The sequence below is a fragment of the Vombatus ursinus genome, unplaced genomic scaffold, assembly GCF_900497805.2.
Source record: "Vombatus ursinus unplaced genomic scaffold, bare-nosed wombat genome assembly UNPS02014848.1, whole genome shotgun sequence".
Lineage (NCBI taxonomy): Eukaryota > Metazoa > Chordata > Mammalia > Diprotodontia > Vombatidae > Vombatus > Vombatus ursinus.
Genome location: NW_020954626.1, coordinates 7,365,585 through 7,387,944, shown reverse-complemented (window position 1 = coordinate 7,387,944; position 22,360 = coordinate 7,365,585). Strand labels below are relative to the sequence as shown.

Genomic DNA, 22,360 nt, shown 5'->3' with positions numbered 1-22,360 from the left:
ACAAGAACCATGTTCAATCTGGGGACTTGTTGCCCCCACCTACAGTTGAAACATTTTGGATTGCTCCAAAATGAACCTAGATGTGAATTATGTTTAGGTTTCTCCAAATATAACAGAGTCTTCAATTCTCATGTATGTGGTAGCCTTTATGTTACCCATCATAGAAAATGCATAGGACACCAAGGACCATGAACAAAAACAGTTGTATAAAGTGTTCAGGTAGAAGCCCATTAGAATCCCTGCACCCTTCTTCAAAAGTAAAGACACTTAGTGGGGTGACTGATGAACAAACATATCCCATTCACCATGAACCTTTACCATCTGAACAGTGAATAGTGAAGAAGGAGACTCCCGTGGTCTTACTTCTTCAGCTACATTGAATTTTTTTTTTGTTGGTGCTTTTTTCCTCCTTGAAGGAGCCTTCTGTATGCCAACGCATTGTGTTAAGTGTTATAGAGATATCTCATTATTGTACTTATAACAGCCCTGAAAGGTAGTTGCTATTATTATCTCTATTTTATAGTTGAGGAAACTGAGGCAAACTGAACCAGTGGCTTGCCCGAGGTACCCTTTACTTCATTTTTTTTTTCATTTTAAAAAATCAGCTTCTATTTTTTTTTCTTCTGTTGTGTTTTGTTTCCTCTTTTTGGTGGTTCCTCCTTTTGGTTCTAATTCTTACTTACAACATCACTAATGTGAAAATAAGTTAAATAGGAATGTATATGTATAACCAATATCAGATTGCGTGCCATCTCGGGGAGGGAGGGAGAGAAAAACTTAAAACTCAGCTTATGGAAGTGATTGTTGATAATTAAAAATAAATTAATTTTAAAAAATCAGCTTCTAAAACATGTCCCAGGATCACTATATATTCAGCTGAAAATGTGATGAATGTGATATTTTCTGCAGAGTTCTACAAAGAAAAGAGCTTCAAAAAGATGACTGAGTCACTACAATAGACTCAACTGTAGAAGATTTTATTTATACGTACTATACTATATTTAATAAGGCAGGAAAATGGACTAATACATTTTATAATACATTTTTTCAGCAAGGGTCAAAACTGAAAGGATTTTATATTCAATTCAATGTTAACCCTGAATTAGCTTCAAAAATTCTACTAACCAGCATTTATTCCTCTAACACTCTGATTAGTAGTTTTGTGGTTTTCAGCCTGAAGGTTAGAAATTTGAAAGATGATTTAACACCACAAAAGACAGATATGTCTCTTTACATACAGGGACTGGTACCCTTTACTTTCATAATACTTTTGTAAGCTATAAAACTTACACAAATGTCAGCTGTTATCACCTAGAGGCCTGCCTACTGGTGATGAGCTTCATGGTTAGTTCTCAGACAGCAGATGCAATATGTTACCAAAGCCTTTCTAATATAGTAGATTAAAAAAAATTGTAATGCAGCCCTTTTTGGAAAAGGTAGAACACCTGAAAAGGTGTCAGGAAATCATACAAATAATTGTTAGGAATCAGAACTACAAAAATGTTGGGAAAAGCGTACCAAATAAACAATAGTACAGATTTCAACAAAGTCCAAAACTCAGTATAATTTTTTTGGGAATTCTTTTTGTCATAAGAAACTATGACTTCAAGCATAAGAAGTAAAAATTGACAGTTGGATATTGAGTGAAATATTTTAAATAATATATGAAGTTCGACATGTTATCTGTGAAGTAGAATATGCTTTATTGATAGAGAACAGTAGTTAAAGCAGTATCTTTTTTTTTAACAGTGATCCTTATGTGAAAGTAACGCTGTATGACCCCACGAATGGAATTCTAAATACTGTTCAAACAAAAACTGCTAAAAAGGTTTGCCTTAAAAGTATTTAATGAGTCTGAAACAAACTTTGTTTTTCTGATGACAATATGTGAAAAATTTCACACTGTTTTATTATCTTTTAGACTTTGAATCCAAAGTGGAATGAAGAGATATTATTCAGAGTAAGTATAAATGAATTTTATTTCCTTAGAATTAGAAAATTACAGAGGTTTTCTTAACCTTGACAGGCCAATATTGTAATCTTCAATTCCCAAAGTAATTTTTTTTTGTTTTGTTTTTTGGTCAGGCAATCGGGGTTAAGTGACTTGCCCGGGCTTACACAGCTAGTAAGTGTTAGGTGTCTGAGGCTGGATTTGAATTCAGGTCCTCCTGACTCCAAGGCCAGAGCTCTATTTACTGTGCCACCTAGCTACCCCCCAAAGTAATATTTTTAATAGGTATTACTGGGGATTCTAATTTTAAAGAATTCTAAACAATTTTGCAAGTGTCTCTTGAAAATGATTCATTTGGTGGTTTGCAGTTTAATATGACCATAGAAAGTCTGAATGTGTCATTAGTGAAAATTTGCTTATCTTCAGAAAACTGGAACTTTCTTACTTTTATTTTAAATAAACCATTTTAAAGATAAATACTCCTTATTCATTATGAAAAATTTTATTGTCTTCCTGTGTTTATCAGATTGGTATTTGGTCCATCTTATCAAAAGCTAGTAGATAGAAATGAAGAAAAAAATTGACCAGTTTGTTAATTATCACAGTGTTTTAGATAAGTTTATTTAAAAAAAAAACTGAATATTCATTTTTTTCAAATACTGAGGAGATGTGAGTTTCAGAATTGATTTCATTTTGTAGAATGATGAAATTTTTGGAGATCATGAAATCTAAGAGATCAGAAGTAGGAAAATGCTGTTTTCATATCACAATTTGTACAAGAATACGGGCAAAATAGGAAGTGATGTTTTCATCATCACAATATGTGCAAGAATGCGGGTGTGAATGATGGAATGTGGCACATACGGGACATCTTATCAGACTATTTTGATTGTAGTGGACAGAGTGTAAAAGAGATTATGAGTAAACAACTGGAGGGATCCTGATTATAGAAGACTAAGTAGATCTGGCTTCAAAGAGGCACCCAGTTTTGAGGCAGGGTGACCTGCCTTAACTTTATTGCAGTGCCTTCTATATGCCAGATACTGTGCTAAGCACTGAGTATACAATTTTTAAAAAAAGATAGTACCTCTCCTCAGGGAGCTTACAATCTAATGGAAGAAGACAGCACACAAAATAAAGTTGAAATGAAAAGTGGAGTACTCTTCCTAGAGGAGGTGTCTGGCATAGGGACATGGTGGGAAAGCCAAAGAAGACCAAAATGAGTGTTGCCAGAGAAATTAAAGAAATAAAAAGTCAACATAGGCAGGTGGGAAATGAGAGAAATGAGGAATGTCTGTCTCTATCCCTCTCCTTAAAATTGAGATGTTCTTGGTTCCATCCTCTATTCGGAGAGAAAGAAGCTATTTAGATCCTTCAAGATAGTGCAATTTCTCAAGTAGCCTTCCTTTAGACCAGCTACTTCCCTAGAATTATTGTGTATTTATGTATATTTACATAATATACTGTATATTTATGTAACCTGCTTTTGAACAATACTTTTGCTATTCCCTTGCCAACTCCTTATTATATTCTCTACATTGACTTTTCAAAACCTTTCCTTCTCTCTCTCTCTCTCTCTCTCTGTTCTCTCTCTCTCTCTCTCTCTCTCTCTCTCTTTACTGAGGCAATCAGGGTTAAGTCATTTACCCAGGGTCACACAGCTAGTAAGTGTCAAGTGTCCGAGGCCGGATTTAAACTCACGTCCTCCAAGGCTGGAGCTCTATCCACTGAGCCACCTACCTGCCCCTTCTTTTCTCTTCTTGCCCCCAATAAATACACTGCCCCCATGCTAACAACTAGCATCCTACTTCACTGAGAAAATTGAGGCCACCCAATGTGAATTCCCTCAGCTCCCCTCCCCTAGTCCTAAGACTTTCCAAGCATCATTATCCCTTTATCCTTCCACTCAGGAAGGGTCATCCTTTTATTTTGATTCTACCCTTACTCAACTCTTCTATGACTTTGGATTAGGAATTTTCTCTTTTCTCTTTTGCATCTTCCGTTACTCCGTCACTAGAAGCTCCTTCCCTTCTGCCTATAAATATATTCAGTTCTTTATAGTCATCTTTATCCTTTCCAGCTACCATTCCAACTCTTTCCTTGTGTTTCCACTTTCTTACTACCTATGCTATCTTCAGAGCCTTGTAATCAAGTTTTTAATACATTGTTCTATTAGAACTGCTGTCTTTTAAGGTACCCTCATTGTCAAATCCAATAGACTTTTTTTAGTCTTCAACTTCATAGACTTTTTTTACTCTTCAACTTCATTTAACTTTTGTTACATTTCTGACCGTCTCTTCTGATAGATACTCTGATCTCCCTCTTTTTCAAACATACCATACTCTTTAGGTTCTCCTCATGCCTGACTGGAAAACTTTTGAGACAGAAACACTGCCTTTAAATATTTGCAGGGCTATCATAAAATGTTCAGGTAGAGACTTAGGTGATGTCTTGTTGAGAATGTGAAGGAGAGGATTTTTGCTTCACTAAGGGATTTTACTAGATCAGTGGTATCAAACTCAAACCAAAATGGATCCCTATAGGCTGCATACTGACAAAGTCACAAATTATCTGTGTGGTATAATATTTTAATTATCTTGTTAAACATTTCTCAATTACATCTCAGTCTGGTTCTGTGGAGTTTCTCTATGTGTGACACCTCTGGACTAGATGACCTTGCAACTAAATGATTATATTATTCTGTGATTCTATGAGAATTCATAGGCCACACACATAGAAAGATACTACATAGACTGGCTTCCTTCACTCTTCTGGTCAATTTAATTTATTTTTCCACCCATTTATTGTGAACATGTAGACGCTGGCTATGTTGCTATGTAATATCCTCATGTATTTCACCAGCTTACCTGACTGTTTATTGGTGCAGTAGCAAGTGGGAAGAACTCAGGATTTGGAGTTAGAGGACCTGGACTTTGATATTACCTGGTCATTTAATAGCCTTGTGTCCTTAGTTGCTTTGCTCTTTGAGCGTCAGTATCCTTTTTTGTAAAATGTTGAGGGGCTCGGCTGCATGACGCATAAGGTGCCATTCCATTCTGCATCTATAATCTTTGCAGACTTTGCTTGGTAAAAGAAGATGTTTCTTAAACACAAAAGTATTGTTACCATCTCCATATTTTAGCATATTCTATGATATTTTGAGTTCATTAATCACTTTTTTCCAACTTGTATATAGCACACTGCTACACCTTTAAAAACATCTTATTTTTAGCTATTCTTGCAGACTTTTGTGATGGTGCTCCTTTAGGGAATGATGTGATCAATATTTATTAATGTTCCTGGTGTCTAGTTTCTATTATCCTCTGTCTCTCTTTTTAAAAATATTGTTACTACCGCTTCTTTCATTGGTAGTGTAATAGTGTCTAGAACGGGAAGGGATCTTGGAAATCATCTAGTCTAAATTCCTCATTTTACAGATAGAAAAACTGAGACCTAGAAAAGTTAAGTGACTTGCCTAGGGTCACTTATGACCCTAAATAAATGTCTGAGCTATATACAGGATAAATTATAAGTACTCTCAAAGGGAAGACACTGAAAATGAGGACTGGGAAAGGCTTCTTGCAAAAGGTTGGACTTTAGCTGAGACTTGAAGAAAGACAGGGAAACCACGAAACAGAAATGAGAAGGAAAAGAGTTGAAGAGGAAGTGCAGGACAAGCAGTGAAAATGCTAGGAATTGGTCAATGCAGTGTCATGTACAAGGAACAGGAAAGAGACCAGTGTTACTGGATTACAGAGTATGTAGAAGGCAGGGAGTATGGTGTGAGAAGACTGGAAAAGTTTGGAGGGAGCCAGGTTGTGAAAGGTTTTGAATGCCAAACAGAGGATTTTATATTTGATCCTGTCATAGGGAGCCGCTAGAGTCCGTTGAATATGAGGGTGACATGTTCAGACTTAAGCTTTATGAAGATCATTTCATTTTTCCCCTTGATATTCTAGATCTTTTATTTCTCCAAATGACTTTTGTAATTTTTTTATCGAGTTTGGCAGAGTATATACCTTTGATACTTTGATTGGCATAGCATTAAAACCATAAATTAATTTCAGTTGTATTGTCCTTTTTTATTCTGTTCATAAAACTTTTTATTCTACTTATGTCTTAATACTTAATACTTAATATACATTTTCTTAAAAAACTTGCTTGGATTGTTCATGAAAATTTCATAAGACATTAAACAAAGCTAGCTACCATCTCAGGTTATTTCTGTTAACTGTTCTTACAGCACATGCATCTTTGGCAAGTGTAAAAAAAACACCTCAAAAAAAGTTAATACTTGGATTTTTTTATTTTATTGCTATTCTTTTTTTTTTCTTTTTAGGCAATTGGGGTTAAGTGACTTGCCCAGGGTCACACAGCTAGTAAGTGTCAAGTGTTTGGTCTGAGGCCAAATTTGAATTCGGGTCCTCCTGACTTCAGGTCTGGTGCTTTATCCACTGTGCCACCTAGCTGCCCCGTTTTATTGCTATTGTTATTATACTTGTGACCTTATGAATATCAAATTCATTTTTACTTCATGATTACTTGTACATTTATACTTAGTTTGCCTAAACCATTTAAATATAAATAAAATGAGTATAGTAAAAATAAAAGTAAACAACAGGTAATTTTTACAAATAATGGAATGTGAACTATTTCTAATCTTCTCCAGAGTAAAGGAACTGGGTTAAAACTTCATCTAAAGGTTAAACTTTGCAACAGCAATTGTATAAGTGTACATGATGAGGTTATGTAGACCACAGAGTTACATGATACACATATAGGATGCTATGTAATACCTGACAGATATGTTTCTACCATAGTCATGAATGCTCCAACTCTGAAGTACCCACAATAACTACACTTGTGGTTAGAAAAAGTTATTCCCTTTTCCTCTCACCATGATAGGCCAAAATGTAGACAGTTTTCTTTCCTTAGATGTAGAAGCTGTTTTACCACTGGCTTTGTGAAAATACAATATAAAATTTAAGTACTAAACCAAACATGCAAATTGTGTATAAAAATTATCTTCAAATTGGCCGCCTCAGATGGAAATAGATAACTCCCTAGATGTCAACTGTCCCTATTCCCCTAAAATTAAGTGTAAAAACTACATGAGAAATACAGAAATCCAAATAGAAGTAATAAATGTTATAAATCTTAAACAAAATCTATTTGTGGGACAACAAAAATGATAAATGGTCTACTGTGTAATTTTAGAATGAGGCAGATAGGGATTGGAAAATTGGTTAATACTCCCCTCTTCCTGTTTCAACTTCCATTTCCTTGGGTTTCTAATGTCCACAATGTCAAGTTGTCTCTTGTATTATTAATGTAAGAATCTTCATTTAGTGCATCAATTTCAGCAGTGGCTTCTTCAAAAGCTGTCTTTTGATGGGGAGTAAGCTTGTTGAGAACTCTGATGAATTCAGGACCTCATAAGAGAACACCCAAGCTCAGGGCCAGGCAGTCTTACAGGATGTGCTGGTTGCAGTTCCTTTTTGCTGATTTCAAATGCTTCTTAATTTGCTCTTTGAGGTTGATTTATTATTCCTTTATTATAATCACAAGCAGCAACCTCAGCCAAATAACCATATTAGTCTCCTCTCAGTTTCAAATAAAAAGCTTGTTTTCTGCTTGTGAGACATTAAGAATCTATTAATAACTTTTTCGATAGAAGGAGTATGTCACTGCAGATATCTTAGCTCAGTCTCAGTTTTCTTTCTGTCTTCTTAGGCCATTTATTATTCTTACTCAGCACCCTCTATCTTTTACTCAAAACTTAAAATGAGCCTCCAGGATGACCTCCAGACTCCTATAACATTTTTGCTCTATTGCAGATTTCATACAGACTTCCATGTCATCATTTCTCTCAGCTTGCTTAGCCAGTTGGCCTTTTGCACCAGTTCATTTTGACCCATGACTGAATATTTTGTGCCCTCAAGTCATGAGTTCAGCTATTTAAGTTTTTTTGTTTTAAGGAGCATTTTGTAATTTAATCCATACAAGTATTGAGGGTGCTTTGGGAGTTTGACTCCCAAATATTTTATGTGTTTTACTGTTATTTGGAAAGGGATTTACCTTTTTGTTATTGCCTTTTGCATTTTGTTATTATTATGTAAAAATGCTATTATTTGTGTGTTTATTTTGTAGCCTACAACTTTGCCTAAGCTAATAATTGTCTCAGTTAGCATCTTTGGTGATGGCTTGTGATTTTCCAAGTAAACCATGATATCATCAGCAAATAGAATTAGTTTTGTTTCCTTTTTACCTGTCTTTATTCCTTTAATTTCTTTCTTCTATCTTATTACTATTGTTAGCATTTTCAGAACTATATCAAATCATAGTGAGGACAATGGGCATCCTTGTTTTACTATTGTATTTCTATGACATTTGTCTAGCATGTCCCTATTATATATGGTGCTTTCTGGTTTTAGGTAGATTTTTTTTTTTTTTTTTTGCTTTTTGGTGAGGTAATCGGGGTTAAGTGACTTGCCCAGGGTTGCATAGCTAGAAGTGTCAAGTGTCTGAGGCAGAATTTGAACTCAGGTTCCTCCTGACTCCAAGGCCAGAGCTGTATCCACTGTGCCACCTTGCTGCCCCTAGATACTTTTTATGATGTTAAAAAAATATCCTTCTCTGCCTATACTTTGTAGAGTTTTTAGCATAAATGAGTGTTGTACTTTGTCAAAGGCTTTTTCTGCATCTATTGAGATAATTGTGGTTTTGCTTTTTTATTTTTAATGTTTAATTATGTTGATTATTGTCATAATGTTGAGGCATTCTTTCATCCTTGATTTAAATCCACCTTTCTCACTGAATTTAGGTTTTGCCCTTTTAAGTTTTTGGCTTTACTCCTTCCTTTGAACACTTTCTTTATATAATTTTAAAACTATATCTCACCAATTTTTGGCATCTTGAAAGATGAGTAGTTTCCCAACCTTCCATTGTCCTTCTTTGTATTTTTAATTTCTTCTCTCCTTTAATTTTCTTGTCTTTCATATGTCTCTGTCAAATTTCTGAGCTTTTGGGAAATTTTTTTTGACTATTACCCTAGTGTCACTAGAAAACATGGTATATTTCATTTTATATGTCATAACCTCTAGTCTTTGTATATAGAACCATAAAATCTTAGAATTAAAGGGACGTGCCTTTTTCCCCAAGATGGTGCCAAAGGCAAAGAAGGAAGCGATTGCCCACCCCAAGACAGAAGCTAAGTCCAAGGCCTTGAAGGCCAAGAAGGCAGTGTTGAAGGGTGTTCACAGCCACAAAAAAGAAGAAGATCCGAACGTCTCCCACATTCCGGTGACCTAAGACACTAAGACTTCGACGGCAGCCCAAATACCCACGGAAAAGTGCCCCTCAGCGGAACAAGCTTGACCACTATGCCATCACTAAGTTTCCCTTGACCACAGAGTCAGCTATGAAGAAGATTGAGGACAGCAACACCCTGGTCTTCATTGTGGACGTCAAGGCCAACAAGCTTCAGATCAAGCAGGTGGTCAAGAAGCTCTATGACATTGACATGGCCACGGTCAACACACTGATCCGGCCTGATGGAGAGAAGAAGGCCTATGTCCGACTTGCTCCAGACTATGATGCTTTAGATGTTGCCAACAAAATTGGAATCATCTAAACTGTGTCCAGCTATCCCACTCCACTTACAATAAAAAGTTTTCCAGTGGGGAAAAAAAAAAAGAATTAAAGGGACATAAGGGACAACCCTTAGCTGAAGCATAAATGCAGTCTACAACTTCCCTGACCAGTGGTTTGTATGGAAGATATACCAGGAAGTCTCCATTCAAGGGCTTACCTTTGAGAAAATTAGATAGGAAGGAAGATTTTCTTTTATAAAACTTGCTAGGGGTTTGTGGAAACACAGGAGCAGTAGTAATAAAGCATATAAAGAAGAAGCTTCTAAAATTTGACCAGCTAGAAAGGAAATAAGACATCAAGTACATTTGGTAATTGGATTATCTCGAGAACTCTACACCTAACAGCTATATTCAGCTTCTGTTTTACTTGGGATTTTGCCAGTAAGCTGCTAATTACTAGGGACTACAGAGCAAGTTGGTTTCAACTCTAGATAAAAAGAGGTAAGACTACCATAAATAAATAAATAATCTTCCTCCAGAGCCCCAACAAGCAGTTTGCCTGAGCAGTTCAATGTCAAACTGCTTTTAAGAACAACAAAGGATAGAGAAACTTGCTACTAACAAGAAAGATTTTAAAGGGATCTGCAGAATGTACACTGTTTTTGTCAGTGCTAAGTAATTGCTGTGTGTTGTGTGTGTGTGTGTATGTATATGTATGTAATGAGGTAATGAAATTGTGGTAGACCATACTTACCCTTCAGAAGCTACCTTTGATTCCTTCTCATATTTAATCTTATCACACCAACATCCTGAGTAATCGAGGGGCATATTTGAGTATTTTCTTATTAATTATTAAAGTTGCAGATTCTTTTTAATTAATCAGTTAGCTAGAGCTCCCACCTTAGTATTATTTAACTTGAGAAACCTCCTTTCCTAATAGTAGTTATTCATGTTTCTATACATACAATTCCTTAATCTTCTAGTATTAAATAAGGTTTAAAGTTACTGAATATGCAGTTTATTAACAATGAAATCAATAATGCAGACAATCATTTATAGTAGTTTAGCTCTGATAATAGTCATGGCCAGAGTCACTTCAAATTTTGACCAAAATGGCAAATAGCTGATTTTTACTTGTCAGAAAAAAAAAACAAAAACAAAAAACAGTTCCATGCCACTTTGTTCACTCATGATAACGAAGTCTCTTTACAAGAATTCTATTCATCTTCATGGGACAAAAGGTTACAATCTTGCATAAACAAAGAAGATATGTTCTTCTTTCTCTCTTTTCAGTTTTTGTCCAGATGTGACAGGAAAACATTATTTTTGTCTTCTCTCAAGCCCTTATTCTTAATAGTCTGTCTTCACCCATAAAATTCTCTTTATAATATTTCTTCATAAAATAACAATTGAGGGGCAGCTAGGTGGTGCAGTGGATAGAGCACCGGCCCTGGATTCAGGAGGACCTGAGTTCAAATGCGGCCTCAGACACATAACACTTACTAGCTGTGTGACCCTGGGCAAGTCACTTAACCCCATTGCCTAGCCAAAACAAAAAAACAAAAAATAAATAAAAAAATAAAATAAAATAACAATTAAGACAATTCTAATAAAAAAAAGTTTGTCCTTCTTTTCACCCATAAAATGGAGATAACAATAGTATCTACTTCCTAGGGTTGTTGTGAGGCTCAAATGTGATGTGTGCAGTAGTTATTTGCAAACTTTAAAGCTCTGTAGCTAGCTTATCGTTATCTGTCGTCTTCACAAATTTCTCAGAGCGTTGTTAAACTCGAAGCTACCTTGAGTCCATAGGGAAAAGAATTTCAAAGAATGAAAGTTACAACTCTTAGTTCTTAGCTTCTGTGACTTTAAAGAGACAGTAACAGTTTTTATAGTATTTCTAGAAGAGGCTTTTGAACCAGGTTTTATATGTACAAAATGCAGAGTAATCTACTGCCTAGAGAAGAAGGTGAAAGGCCTAGAGGAATGCCTCTTTGTTCTCCACCTTGTCAGAAAGAATCAAGTTCTCTTCCTTTAAAGAAGAGAAATGAGTTAGTATTGAATATACTTTGGAAAGATAAATATACTATGTCACTCCCCTATTCAATAAATTCCAGAGGCTCCCTATGACTTTTAGGATCAATGCAAAATCCTCTTTTTCTCAAGGCCTTTCATGACCTTATGCCCACATACCTTTTCAGTCTTCTTGCACCTTACACAGTCTTCGATCCAGTGACACTCGTCTCCTTCTTATTCCCAAACAAGACACTCTGTCTCTTGGCTGTGGGCATTTTCTCTTTCTGACCTCCACTCTTGGAATGTTCTCCCTCCTCACTTCTACCTCCAGGCATCCCTGGCTTCCTTCATGTCCCAGTAAAAGTCCCACTTTGTACAGGAAGCCATTCCCCATACCTCTTAATGCTACATGCCTTTCCTCTGTTCATTATTTCCCATTTATCCTGTATATAGTTTGTTTATACATAGTTGTTTACATGTTGTCTTCCTCGTTAGATTCTGAATTCCTTGAGGGCTGGGACTGTCTTTTTGCCTTTTGTATTCCCAGTATTTAGCTCATATAGTACTTATGTAATAATTGCTTAGTGATTGATTGACTAATAAACTATTGGTTTGGCTGTGAATTTGTCCATCCATTCCTGAAAAGCAATTCAGAATTATGCTAAAAATCTGTGGCATCTATCCACACTCTGACTCAGACCTCCTGCTTTTAGACATATACTCCGAGGAGATCAAAGATAGGAAGAGTAATCCAATATAGACAAAATGTTTGTGGCAGCCCTTTTTGTGGTAGCAAACAAGTGGAAACAGAGTAGATGTACATCATTTGGGGAATGCCTTAACGTAATTTTTGTGCCATAAGAAATGATGAACATGAAGAATTCAAATGCATAGGAAGATATATATAGTTTTATCTCTCTCTCTCCTTCCCCTGATCTTCAATCTTAACTCTCTTACCTACCCCTCTTAACATTTTTCTCTCTTTGTCTGTTTTCTCTCTCTTTAAAAATAATTTTGGAAAGAAGACATTATCAGCTTGGGAATGGGGGAGAACAAATAAACCAAAACTTCATGAGTAGGTGGTGCTTGAGCTAAGCCTTGAAGGAAACTCGGAATAGGAGTTGAGCAGGGAATGACCTCCAGGCTTGGGAGACAGCTGGTGCAAAGGCATGGAGAGTGTAGATGTAAGTAAGAAGGTCAATTTAATTGGACAGTTGTTTTGAGAAGTGGAGAAATAGGTGCTAAAGTTGAAAAATGAAGATTGGGGCCTAATTGTGAAGAGTTTTAAATGAAAGAGGAGTTTGTATTTTATTCTAGAGCTATAGTAGAGAAGTAACAAAGTCAGATTTGTACTTAAGGAAAATCATTTTGGCGGGTAGGTGGAGGCTGAATTAGAAAAAGAAGAGACTTGAGGCAGGAAGACCAATTAAAAGATTATTCCATTAGTCTCCATGAGAAGTAATGATGACATAAACTGAGGTTGTGGCCATGTGAGGAGCACGAATGGGGTAGAAACAAGATGTTGTGGAGGCAGAAAGGACAAGAATTTTCAATTGATTGAATATGTGGATGAGGGAGAGTGAGGAGTCAGGGATTACTCTGAGGTTGTGAACCTGGCTGACTGGAAGAATGGTAGTACCATCAAGAGAAAAAAGTAAAGTTTAGAGGAAGGGTGTGTTTGAGAGTGAAAGATGAGAAATTCTGTTTTGGACATGTTGAATTTGAGATGTCCGTGGGACATCCATTTCAAAATATGAGTGGCATAGGACCAGAGTTCAGGAGAGAGGTTAGAACTGAATATAGATAGTGATCTAAGAGTGATCTTTATAAAGATATTAAATCCATAAATGCAGATCACATTAACCCAGTGGGAGGATATAGAGAGAGAAAACAGACCAGGATGGAAATGTAGGGGCACTCCTATGGATATGAATATGTGATATGTATAAATATCCATTGATGGAGCCTGAGGAGTGGTCAGACCAGAACCAAGAAAGGAGTGTCACAAAAAGCCAGAGAGGAGAGTATATTCTGAAGGACAGAATGGTCAGTAGTGTCAAATGCTACAGAGAAAGAAATGGAATGATTATAGGGGATAATCTCCTAGAGAATGTAGAAGGAGATGTGATCAAGGGTACATGTAAAGGAATTGATCTTGGCGAGAAGGCTGTCTTATCATTTGAAACTAGAATAAAGGACTAGAGAATTGATGATCTGAAGATGTAGAAAAGAGGGAATTGGCCTCTATTGTCTTGGTAAAATATGAAATTGGGTCCTTTGCTGTGAGGGTAAGGAAGAGGTAATATTTGGAGGCTTGAAAAAAGAAGGAATGTTTTGGAGCAATCTCTGTGGTGAGGGAGTGGTATATAGAATCAATGAGGGGGGAATAAAAGTATTACTGTTGTGATGTCCCAGTAGAGATCAAATTACATAAAATTGTAGGAAACTGAGTCATCACAGTTTTGTAACTTTGTCCAGCTTCGTTTATTAGTGTGAGTAGTAGTGGAGATGGCAGATGGTTTGAGTTTGGCAAAGGGCAAACTGATAATACAGGGGAGCAAATGATTTCAGGATAGAGAGTATCATAGTTGAATTGGTTAACTATAAGGACCACATTGGAAATGAAGGACAGTAAAATTAGAATAGGATTGATGGCCCAGAAAAGTATTCATCAGGATAGGAGGATTGAAGGTCAATTAGGAATAGGTTTATGTGGAGTAGAGTGACATCAGCTGATAGGAGGGTATAATTGAAAAAGGAATTTTAGAGTTCTTGATTGTGGAAATGGAAGAGTGAGGTGATGGAAAAGTCCAAGACTATCCCTGTGTAGTTAATGTAGAGGGTAGTTGATCAGATTGAAGGAATCTACTATTTCTACAGACTGCACTTTGCGCTTAGGTGCTGTTAGGAAGTTTTCTCTGACATCAGGCCTGAATTTAATTCTCCACCTTCCACACCCTGTTACTGATTGTATCCTCTAGGGTAAAGCAGAACTGGTATAATCTTTCTTCCACATGGCAAACCTTCAAATATTTAAAGAATGTTTTATCACTTGAATGATCCCATTAAGTATTCATGCCCCCCCCCAAGTATTCTCTTCTCCAGGCTAAACATCTCCTGTTTATGTGAACATCAGTTGATGTTCACATAAAATAAATTAAAGGTCCATTAACATTTTAGTTACCCTCCCCTGGATGCTCTCCAACTTAATAATATACTTTTTAAACTGTGGTTTTTAGAATTTTTAAGTTTGATTTGACAGAAATTGCTGGGGAAACCGGAATGCAGTTTGTGAAAAACTAGGTGTAGACCAAAATCTCACACTGTAAATACCAAGATAAGGTCAAAATGGGTACCTGATTTAGATATAAAATATGATAATGTAAGCACATTAGGGGAGCATGGAATATTTTGCCTGTCAGGTCTTTGAATAAGGGAAGAATTTATGACCAAACAAGAGATAAAGAGCATTATGAGTTGTAAAATGGATACTTTTGATTCTATTAAATTAAAAAGATTTTTCCACAAGCAAAACGAATGCAGTCAAGATCAAAAGGAAAGCAGAAAACTATGGAAAAAATGTTACAGCAACTTTCTCTGATAAAGGTCTCATTTCTCAGAGAGAGAAGAGTCAAATTTATGTGAATACAAGTCATTCCCCAGTTGATAAATAGGCAAAGGATATGAACAGACAGTTTTCAGATGAAGAAATCAAAGCTATCTACAGTCATATGAAAAAATGCTCTAAATCACTGTTGATTAGATAAATGAAAATTAAAACAACCCTGAGATACCACTTCATACCTCTTAGTTTGGCTAATATGACAGAGAAAGAAAATAACAAATGTTGGAGGGGATATGGAAAAATTGGAACACTAAATTCACTGTTGGTAGAGTTGTGAAATGACCCAACCATTACGGAGGACAATTTGGAACTATACCCAAAGGGCCATAAAGCAGTGCCCCTTTGACCTAGAAATACCACTGCTAAGTCTGCATGCCAAAGATCTGAAAAAAGGGAAAAATACATATATGTACAAAAATATTTATAGCAGCTCTTTTTGTGGTGGCAGGAATTGGAAAGTGAGGAGATGCCCACCAATTGGGAAGGATTGAACAAGTTGTGGTGTATGATTTTGATGGAATGCTATTGTGCTATCAGAAATGAAAAGCAGGATGCTTTCAGAAAAACCTGGAAAAACTTACTGATGAGAAGTAAAGTAAGCAGAACCAGGAGGACATTGTACACAGTAACAGCAGTATTGTATGATGATCAACTGTGAATAACTTAACCATTCTCAGCATTGCTATACAAATGTCCAAGGCAGTGCAGAAGGACTTAACGATGAAAAATGCTATTCACCTCCAGAGAATGAACGAATGGAATTTGAATGCAGATTACTTTTTAAAACTTTATTTTTCTTGGGGTTTTTTTTTTTTGGTCTGTGTTTTCTTTTGCAACCTGGTTAATATGGAAATAGGTTTTGCGTGACTGAACATGTATAATTGATATCTGATTGCCATCTCAAGGAGGATTGAGGGGAAGAAAGAGGGGAAAATTTGAACTCAAAATATTAAAAAAGATAAAAGTTAAAAATATTTTTGCATCTGATTTGAAAAATAAAATATAGACTGCCCAAAAAAAAGGTTTCTCATAGAAGATGGGATTTTAGTTGAGACATGGAGGAATCCAGGGAATCCAAGAGGCAGATATTAGAAGGTAAAATATTCCAGGCATGGGGAAAAGCCAGTGAAAATGCCCAAAGTCTAGAGATGGGGAGTCTTGTTTGAGAAACCACAAGGAAGCCAATGTTACTGGATCACAGATTATGTTGAGGGGAATAAAGTATGAAAAAAAAAAAAACCACAAAGGGGAAGGAGACCAGGTTGTGAAGGGCTTTGAATACTGAAGAAAATATTTTATATTTAATCCTTGAGGTGACAGAGAGCTACTTAAATGGGTGTGTGTGTGTGTGTGTAAGTAAGTAAGTAATTTGACAGCCAGAAGGAGGATGGGCAGGACTGGGAATAGGGATAGACCTGAGGCAAGATCAGTGAACAGGCTATTGCAGTAATCCAGATGTGAGCTAATGAGGGCTTGTACCTGGACCAGGATGGTGGCAGTTTTGGATGAGAGAAGGGACATTTATAAGAAATGTTTCTGAGATAGAATCAGAAGAGATTTGACAACAGATTGAATGTAGGGGAAAGGGAAAGAGAAAAGTCAGATGACACTAAGGTTTCAAGCCTGGGTGACTGGGAGGATGGTGATACCTTTAATAGGAATAGTGTTGTTTGAAAGAACACAGGATTCATGTTTTGGACATGTTGAGTTTCAGATGTCTACAGGACATCCAATTTGAGATGTCAGATAATGAGAGATAAATGAGTCTAGAGTTTAGGAGAGAGGTTAGGGCTGGACAAGTGAGTTAAAAAATCATCATCAGCTCAGAGATAGTAATTGAATCCGTGGAAAGTGGTAGATAATCAAGAGAAATCTTACAGAGGAAGAAGAGAAGAAGGTCCTTGATAAAGTCCTAGGGGACCTTTATTGGGCATGACCTGGACAAAGATCCAGCAAAGGAGACAGAAGAAATGGAGGAGACAGGAAGGAAGAGAACAGGTGGAAGAGGTCTTGTTAGTTGATCAGTAAGCATTTAAGTGCCTACTTTGTGCCAGGCACTGCTCTAAGTGCTAGGGATACAAAGAAAGGTTATAAGAAAACAGCCCTAGCTTTCAGGGAGCTTACAGCCTAAAGGGAGAGACATTGTGCAAGCAACTATATATGAAAAAGATGTATACAGGATAAATCGGAGATTGTCTCAGAGGGAAGGCAGTGAGATTAAGGAGAACTGAGGAAGACAATACTTGTCTGATGCTACTCTGGAGTTTCTTTTGGGGCAAGATCCAACGAGGGTGGGAGGTGGGCTGCATCTTCCTGCTCCCCTCATTGTGGTGCAGGGGGACAACTGGCAGAAGGATTGGGGCCTTAGTGAAGTTGGTTAAGGGAGAATCAAGAAGTGACAGTGGGGAGCAAGGAGAATTCTAATTTATGAGTTTAATCCCAGTATGTCTTAGTGATGTCAAATTTCCCTCCTTGTATTAGCAATTATATGCATTTGTGTAGAGACATTCGAGGACATAGATTTTCCTTATGACTCTTTTATTGAATTTTTATCTTCTAAAACTTCTTAGTATCCCAACTGTTGGTTCCCCCCCCCCACTTTATTGTGGCAACTCTTTCTCTATCCTTTTTAATTTAAAGCCCTTTTGATTAGTTTTACAAGATATCCTGCAAATACATTCTTACTAGCCCTTGTTAGGTGCTGATCAAGAGTATTTCTTCCCTGTATTTTAAGAATTGGTCCAGAAGTCTGAGTTCTCAAACACCACCTTCTTTAGCCTTCTTACAATTCAATATTTGTCTTCTGAATTCCTTACTTTTAGTAGGCAATGGTAAGGAAAACAAATCCTGTGCCCTGAAGACCATCAGTTTTAGGCTTGACTTTGTAATCTTTTAAAGTTCCTTCTTTCATTTGTACTCACGTGAGTCAGTAGAGGCTAGTAGTAATCACTTCTTTTGATCAATCTTAGGAGTCTTAGATACATTCATTGCAAAGATGACTGACTTTGTTATTACTATCATTTTGACAAATAGTTTCTTTAGTATTCCTTAGTCCAAGCCATCCCACTCCTTTGGGTGTCAGTTGTCCCCAAGAGCTCAGTTTCCCCTTCTGAGACAGTATGAGTGATCTCTTCAAGCACTAAATCCCTACAGATTATACCCATTGAAAGGTTCTCATCTCACTGTATAGAGTATCTTGCTTTTTTCACGGGAGCATTCATCATTGGTACCTTCTCTTACCACTAAAACACAGTTTTACCTTTTCTTTACCTCTTTGTAAATCTCTGTTTGTTTCCTCACCCATTTTCCTGTAGGCTGTCTTCTGCTAAGAGACTACAAGACTATTTTAGCCTTTGACTTGATTAGAGTGTGTCAAATATATTCCCCATCTTCTTCCTCCCCTGCTTCCTTTATCCACTTGTCCCACAACACGCATTGGTTCACTTGTAGACAATGTGTTACATTTTACTGATGTTTCAGGCCTGTGTTTTCACCATTACTTCTTTGACTTCTGCTTTCATTCTTGTCTCCTCTTATGCCTTTGGAATTAAATCTCTTTTATGGTCTATCAGATAGACTTTGTCTTGTTATTTTGTTGTTTTTGTCTTGGTTACTGTATTTCTTTGCCTTTCTTGTATTTATTCTATTTTCTTGGGTGTGTGATAATTAAGCAAACAAATTCTTTAGGTCTGGTTTGCTTTTTAGGCATGTTTTGAATGTCTCTTTTATTGAATATCCACCTTTTTATTAATGCTCAGATTTGCAGATTTGCACCTTGGACTGTATCTTGAGCTTCTTTGCTCTTTGGAACACCTTATTTCGTTCCCTCATGAGGTATATGATGGGTATAGAACAGTTTATTTGAATTTTCTTTTCTCGGTACTTGATGGTCTTTCCCTGTTTACTTACAGAATTTGTTGTCATTGGAATTATTAAATTTAACTGCTGTGTGACTTGGAATTGGCTGCATAGCTTTTTTATCTGTGAATTCTTTTGATTGGCACTTTATTTTCTGTGTTCAGAAGTTCTGGGCAGTTTTCTTGTATTTGTTTCTTGGATTATGATGTTCAGGCTTTTTTTTTTTATTGGTTTGTTTTTTACTTATGTTCTTCTGGGAGAACTATAATCCTCAACTTGTAATTTTCTTTTAATGTTATTTTTTTTCCTTCTCTTCTTCTAGCTTGTCCTTCACTTCCAAGTATTTAAGTTCCTAACTAATTATTCTCTCTTTTGTTTCTTTGGTGAATTTTTCCACCACAGATTCAAATTTTTCTATTCTGCCAATTATTTATGCTATTAAAGTCCATAAATTCTACTTTCACAATTTTCATTTTATTTCTCTTTTAAACCATTCAGAAACATCCAGCTGTGGTTCCATGCTCCTTTTCTTGAAAATCCACATAGTTCTTTGTCTCATAAAATATTGATTAATTTTCCTTTGTCTTACAATATTTATTTATAGATACCTGGATTCTTTTACCTGATTTGGAAGCCAGTTCCCTTTTTATTACTAATATCTTCCCTGTTGATTTATCTGGTTGTATTCAAGATCTTTAATAATTGAATTTTCTTCCTCCTGAAATTTTTGGTAAGTTTAGTCTTTTTTATTTTTTATAGTATACTCTCACTCACTTTCTGATTCCTTCCCCTTCATAGCAGCTTCCTGGGGAGTTTAACCTTAAACTGTCTCTTCCTCTTCCCACATTGGGCAAATCATGGATTCACCAGCCTTGGTCTCCCAAGCGACTCCTGGGGAAAAAAAACTGGTCCCTGCTGGATGCCACCCCCTTTGTTTCAGACCTTATGGACACACATACACACGTACTGGCATCCTGCTCGTTTCTCTGGCTGAGGCCAATACAGAGTGCTGCCACATTGAAATACCTCCCAGATGAAGCTTCTGTCTTTTGATTTTCCATGGTGGGGAGTTGGAGGGCGGGGAGAAAGGTGATAGAACTTCTGTTGCAACCTGTGGATTGGTTTGTGTAACTGATTGTGGTGGCTGGTAGAGAATGGGTTGCTTAGTGAGTGAGTTAGGGAGTAAGGATTAGTTCTCTTTGCCATTAGTTCAGTTATTTCTTGGTGTCTTAGGCTGGCAGCTGAAGTTGCTTTATCTCTTCCACCTAATTCTTATTGTTGTTCAGTCATTTTCAGTCATGTCCAACTCTTTGTAACCCCATTTGGGATTTTCTTGGCAAAGATACTAGAGTGGTTTGCCATTTCCATCTCCAGCTCATTTTATAGATGAGGAAACTGAGGTAAAGGGGATTGAGTGACTTGCCCAGGGTCACATAGCTCGGAGGTGTCTAAAGCCAGATTTGAACTCACCAAGATAAGTCTTCCTGACTTCAAGACCAGCACTCTATTCACTGTGCCACCAACCTGCTCCATGGAGAGAGTTGATAGGTTGTGAAGTTAGAGAAAGTGACTTGTCCTCCGTCCATATGGTCTTATCAAAAACATTTGGCCAATAGATCACATTTTGGGTTATTTATCCTTCTTTTCCCCCAAGATGTTATTGAAGTTCTTATATTTGATCAGTCACCAATTCCTTACTTTTTAGCTTCAAAATTTTTCTTTTGTTCATTTTTTCTTTTTGCAGTCCTATTGTTACCATCTTGGGCTCTGTCATCAGTCTCATATGTTTGGATTACTGCTACAGCAGTAATGACTCCAGACTTTCTTACCCACAGTGTATCCAGCATAATATTCCTAAATACATTTTCATAAGTGCTTTGTTTCCAGTGAATAAAGGGCTTCCCTGGCTCCATGTTTCCAAAAAATCAAATAAACCTAAGGTTTGCGAGGCACTTATATTTCTTTTCTCGTTTGATCCTCACAAAACCCTTACAGGGCTGGTGCTCTTTATACGTGAGAGGACTGAGGCTGACAATAGTGTCTGGGACAGGATTTGAACTGAGGTTCTTCTTGATTCCATCCACTGTGCCGCTTAGCAGCCTCAACTTTGAACAACTTTTTCTAGACTTCAAGGTTCTCAGAGATATGACTTTAACTCACCTTATTATACTCCAGTCTTGTAAGTTCCTTAAAGGTTTTTGTTGCTGTTTTCGAGCCCTTTGTGGCCCTGGGGTTTTGAACTGTGTCTTGCAAATAATAAATGTTTATTGAATTGAATTGAGTATAAGTTCCATATTGTTTTCTGGAACAGCAAATTCTTATTCCACCTCTATATTTTAGTTTAGATTTTTACCATCATCTCTTCTTCCTTTATAGAAATCTTACTAATCTTTAAATGACTTCACTCAAGGACTCAAAGGATATTTTAAAGTGATCAAATCTTAATCTTTTATATCCTGTACCCAAGAAAATAAATATTTAATAAGAAAGCATTCTTGTGCTTGCCCTACAGTGTCATTGTCATTTAGAATTTTTTCTCGTGGGGAAATGATTGGGATACCCTTCATGAAGGGATTTACCCTGAGTGACTTCCCTGTCCTCACTTTATTATTTTATTTTTATTGTTGTTATTATTTAGTCCTTTTGGATAGTTAATTTGCTCAGGAAAGCAAGTTTAAAAATTTAAACTTCATGACCCAGCTAGGAAATATTGGCTATACTCTTTAAAAAGCATGTGCTACCAAATATGAACACTTAAAATCACAGTCAGCAATTCAAGGTAAAAGTTTACCATATTTTTTGAACAATTTGCTTGACATTTTTTTAGAAGAGGCTTTATGAAGCCTGTTATAGAAGAAGTTGGTTCTTAAAACAGGCTTTATGAAGCTGTACTACCAGTAAGCTAGTGGATATTTTCATAATATTTATTTTAACTTTTATATCTGTTTTTATCTGAAAAAAGAAAATTGAGGCCATGGAAATTTAAAATAAGTAATCATAGTAGGTAAGTTATTTATTTAAAAATATAAACCCTAAACTACATTATGAATTTTGCTTTGATGTGGCAGTTAAAACAATTACCTTTTATCGTATGACTCTCTTCTGGCAAAGAAGAGCCAGTTTTCAGTATCGCTGCTAGTGATAAGTGAATAAAGATTTGGCAGCTCTCTTTGAAAAACAGGTGAAAAATTGAACCAAATTATTATTTTAATGTAATTTATTGATATGTGAGTGTAAATACAGTATCCTAGTTTTGAATTTTCAATGTGCTTATGAAAACAGTGTCTTAATTAGGATGTTATAAAATGTTTAATATTT

General features: G+C 36.3%; 1 protein-coding gene across 6 annotated transcripts in view; it reads left to right on the top strand.

Moving 5' to 3' along the window:
• Positions 1-22,360, top strand: part of NEDD4 (neural precursor cell expressed, developmentally down-regulated 4, E3 ubiquitin protein ligase) — a 137,474-nt gene that overhangs the window by 18,479 nt on the left and 96,635 nt on the right. For 4 of the 6 annotated variants that reach the window (XM_027840814.1, XM_027840813.1, XM_027840812.1 and 1 more), the window contains exons 3-4: positions 1,750-1,828; positions 1,922-1,960. In XM_027840814.1, coding sequence (XP_027696615.1) covers positions 1,750-1,828; positions 1,922-1,960 — 118 coding nt within the window. Of the gene's footprint in view, positions 1-1,749; positions 1,829-1,921; positions 1,961-19,690; positions 19,773-22,360 lie in introns of those variants that run through there. The other 2 variants (XM_027840815.1, XM_027840816.1) reach the window with 2 other exon arrangements.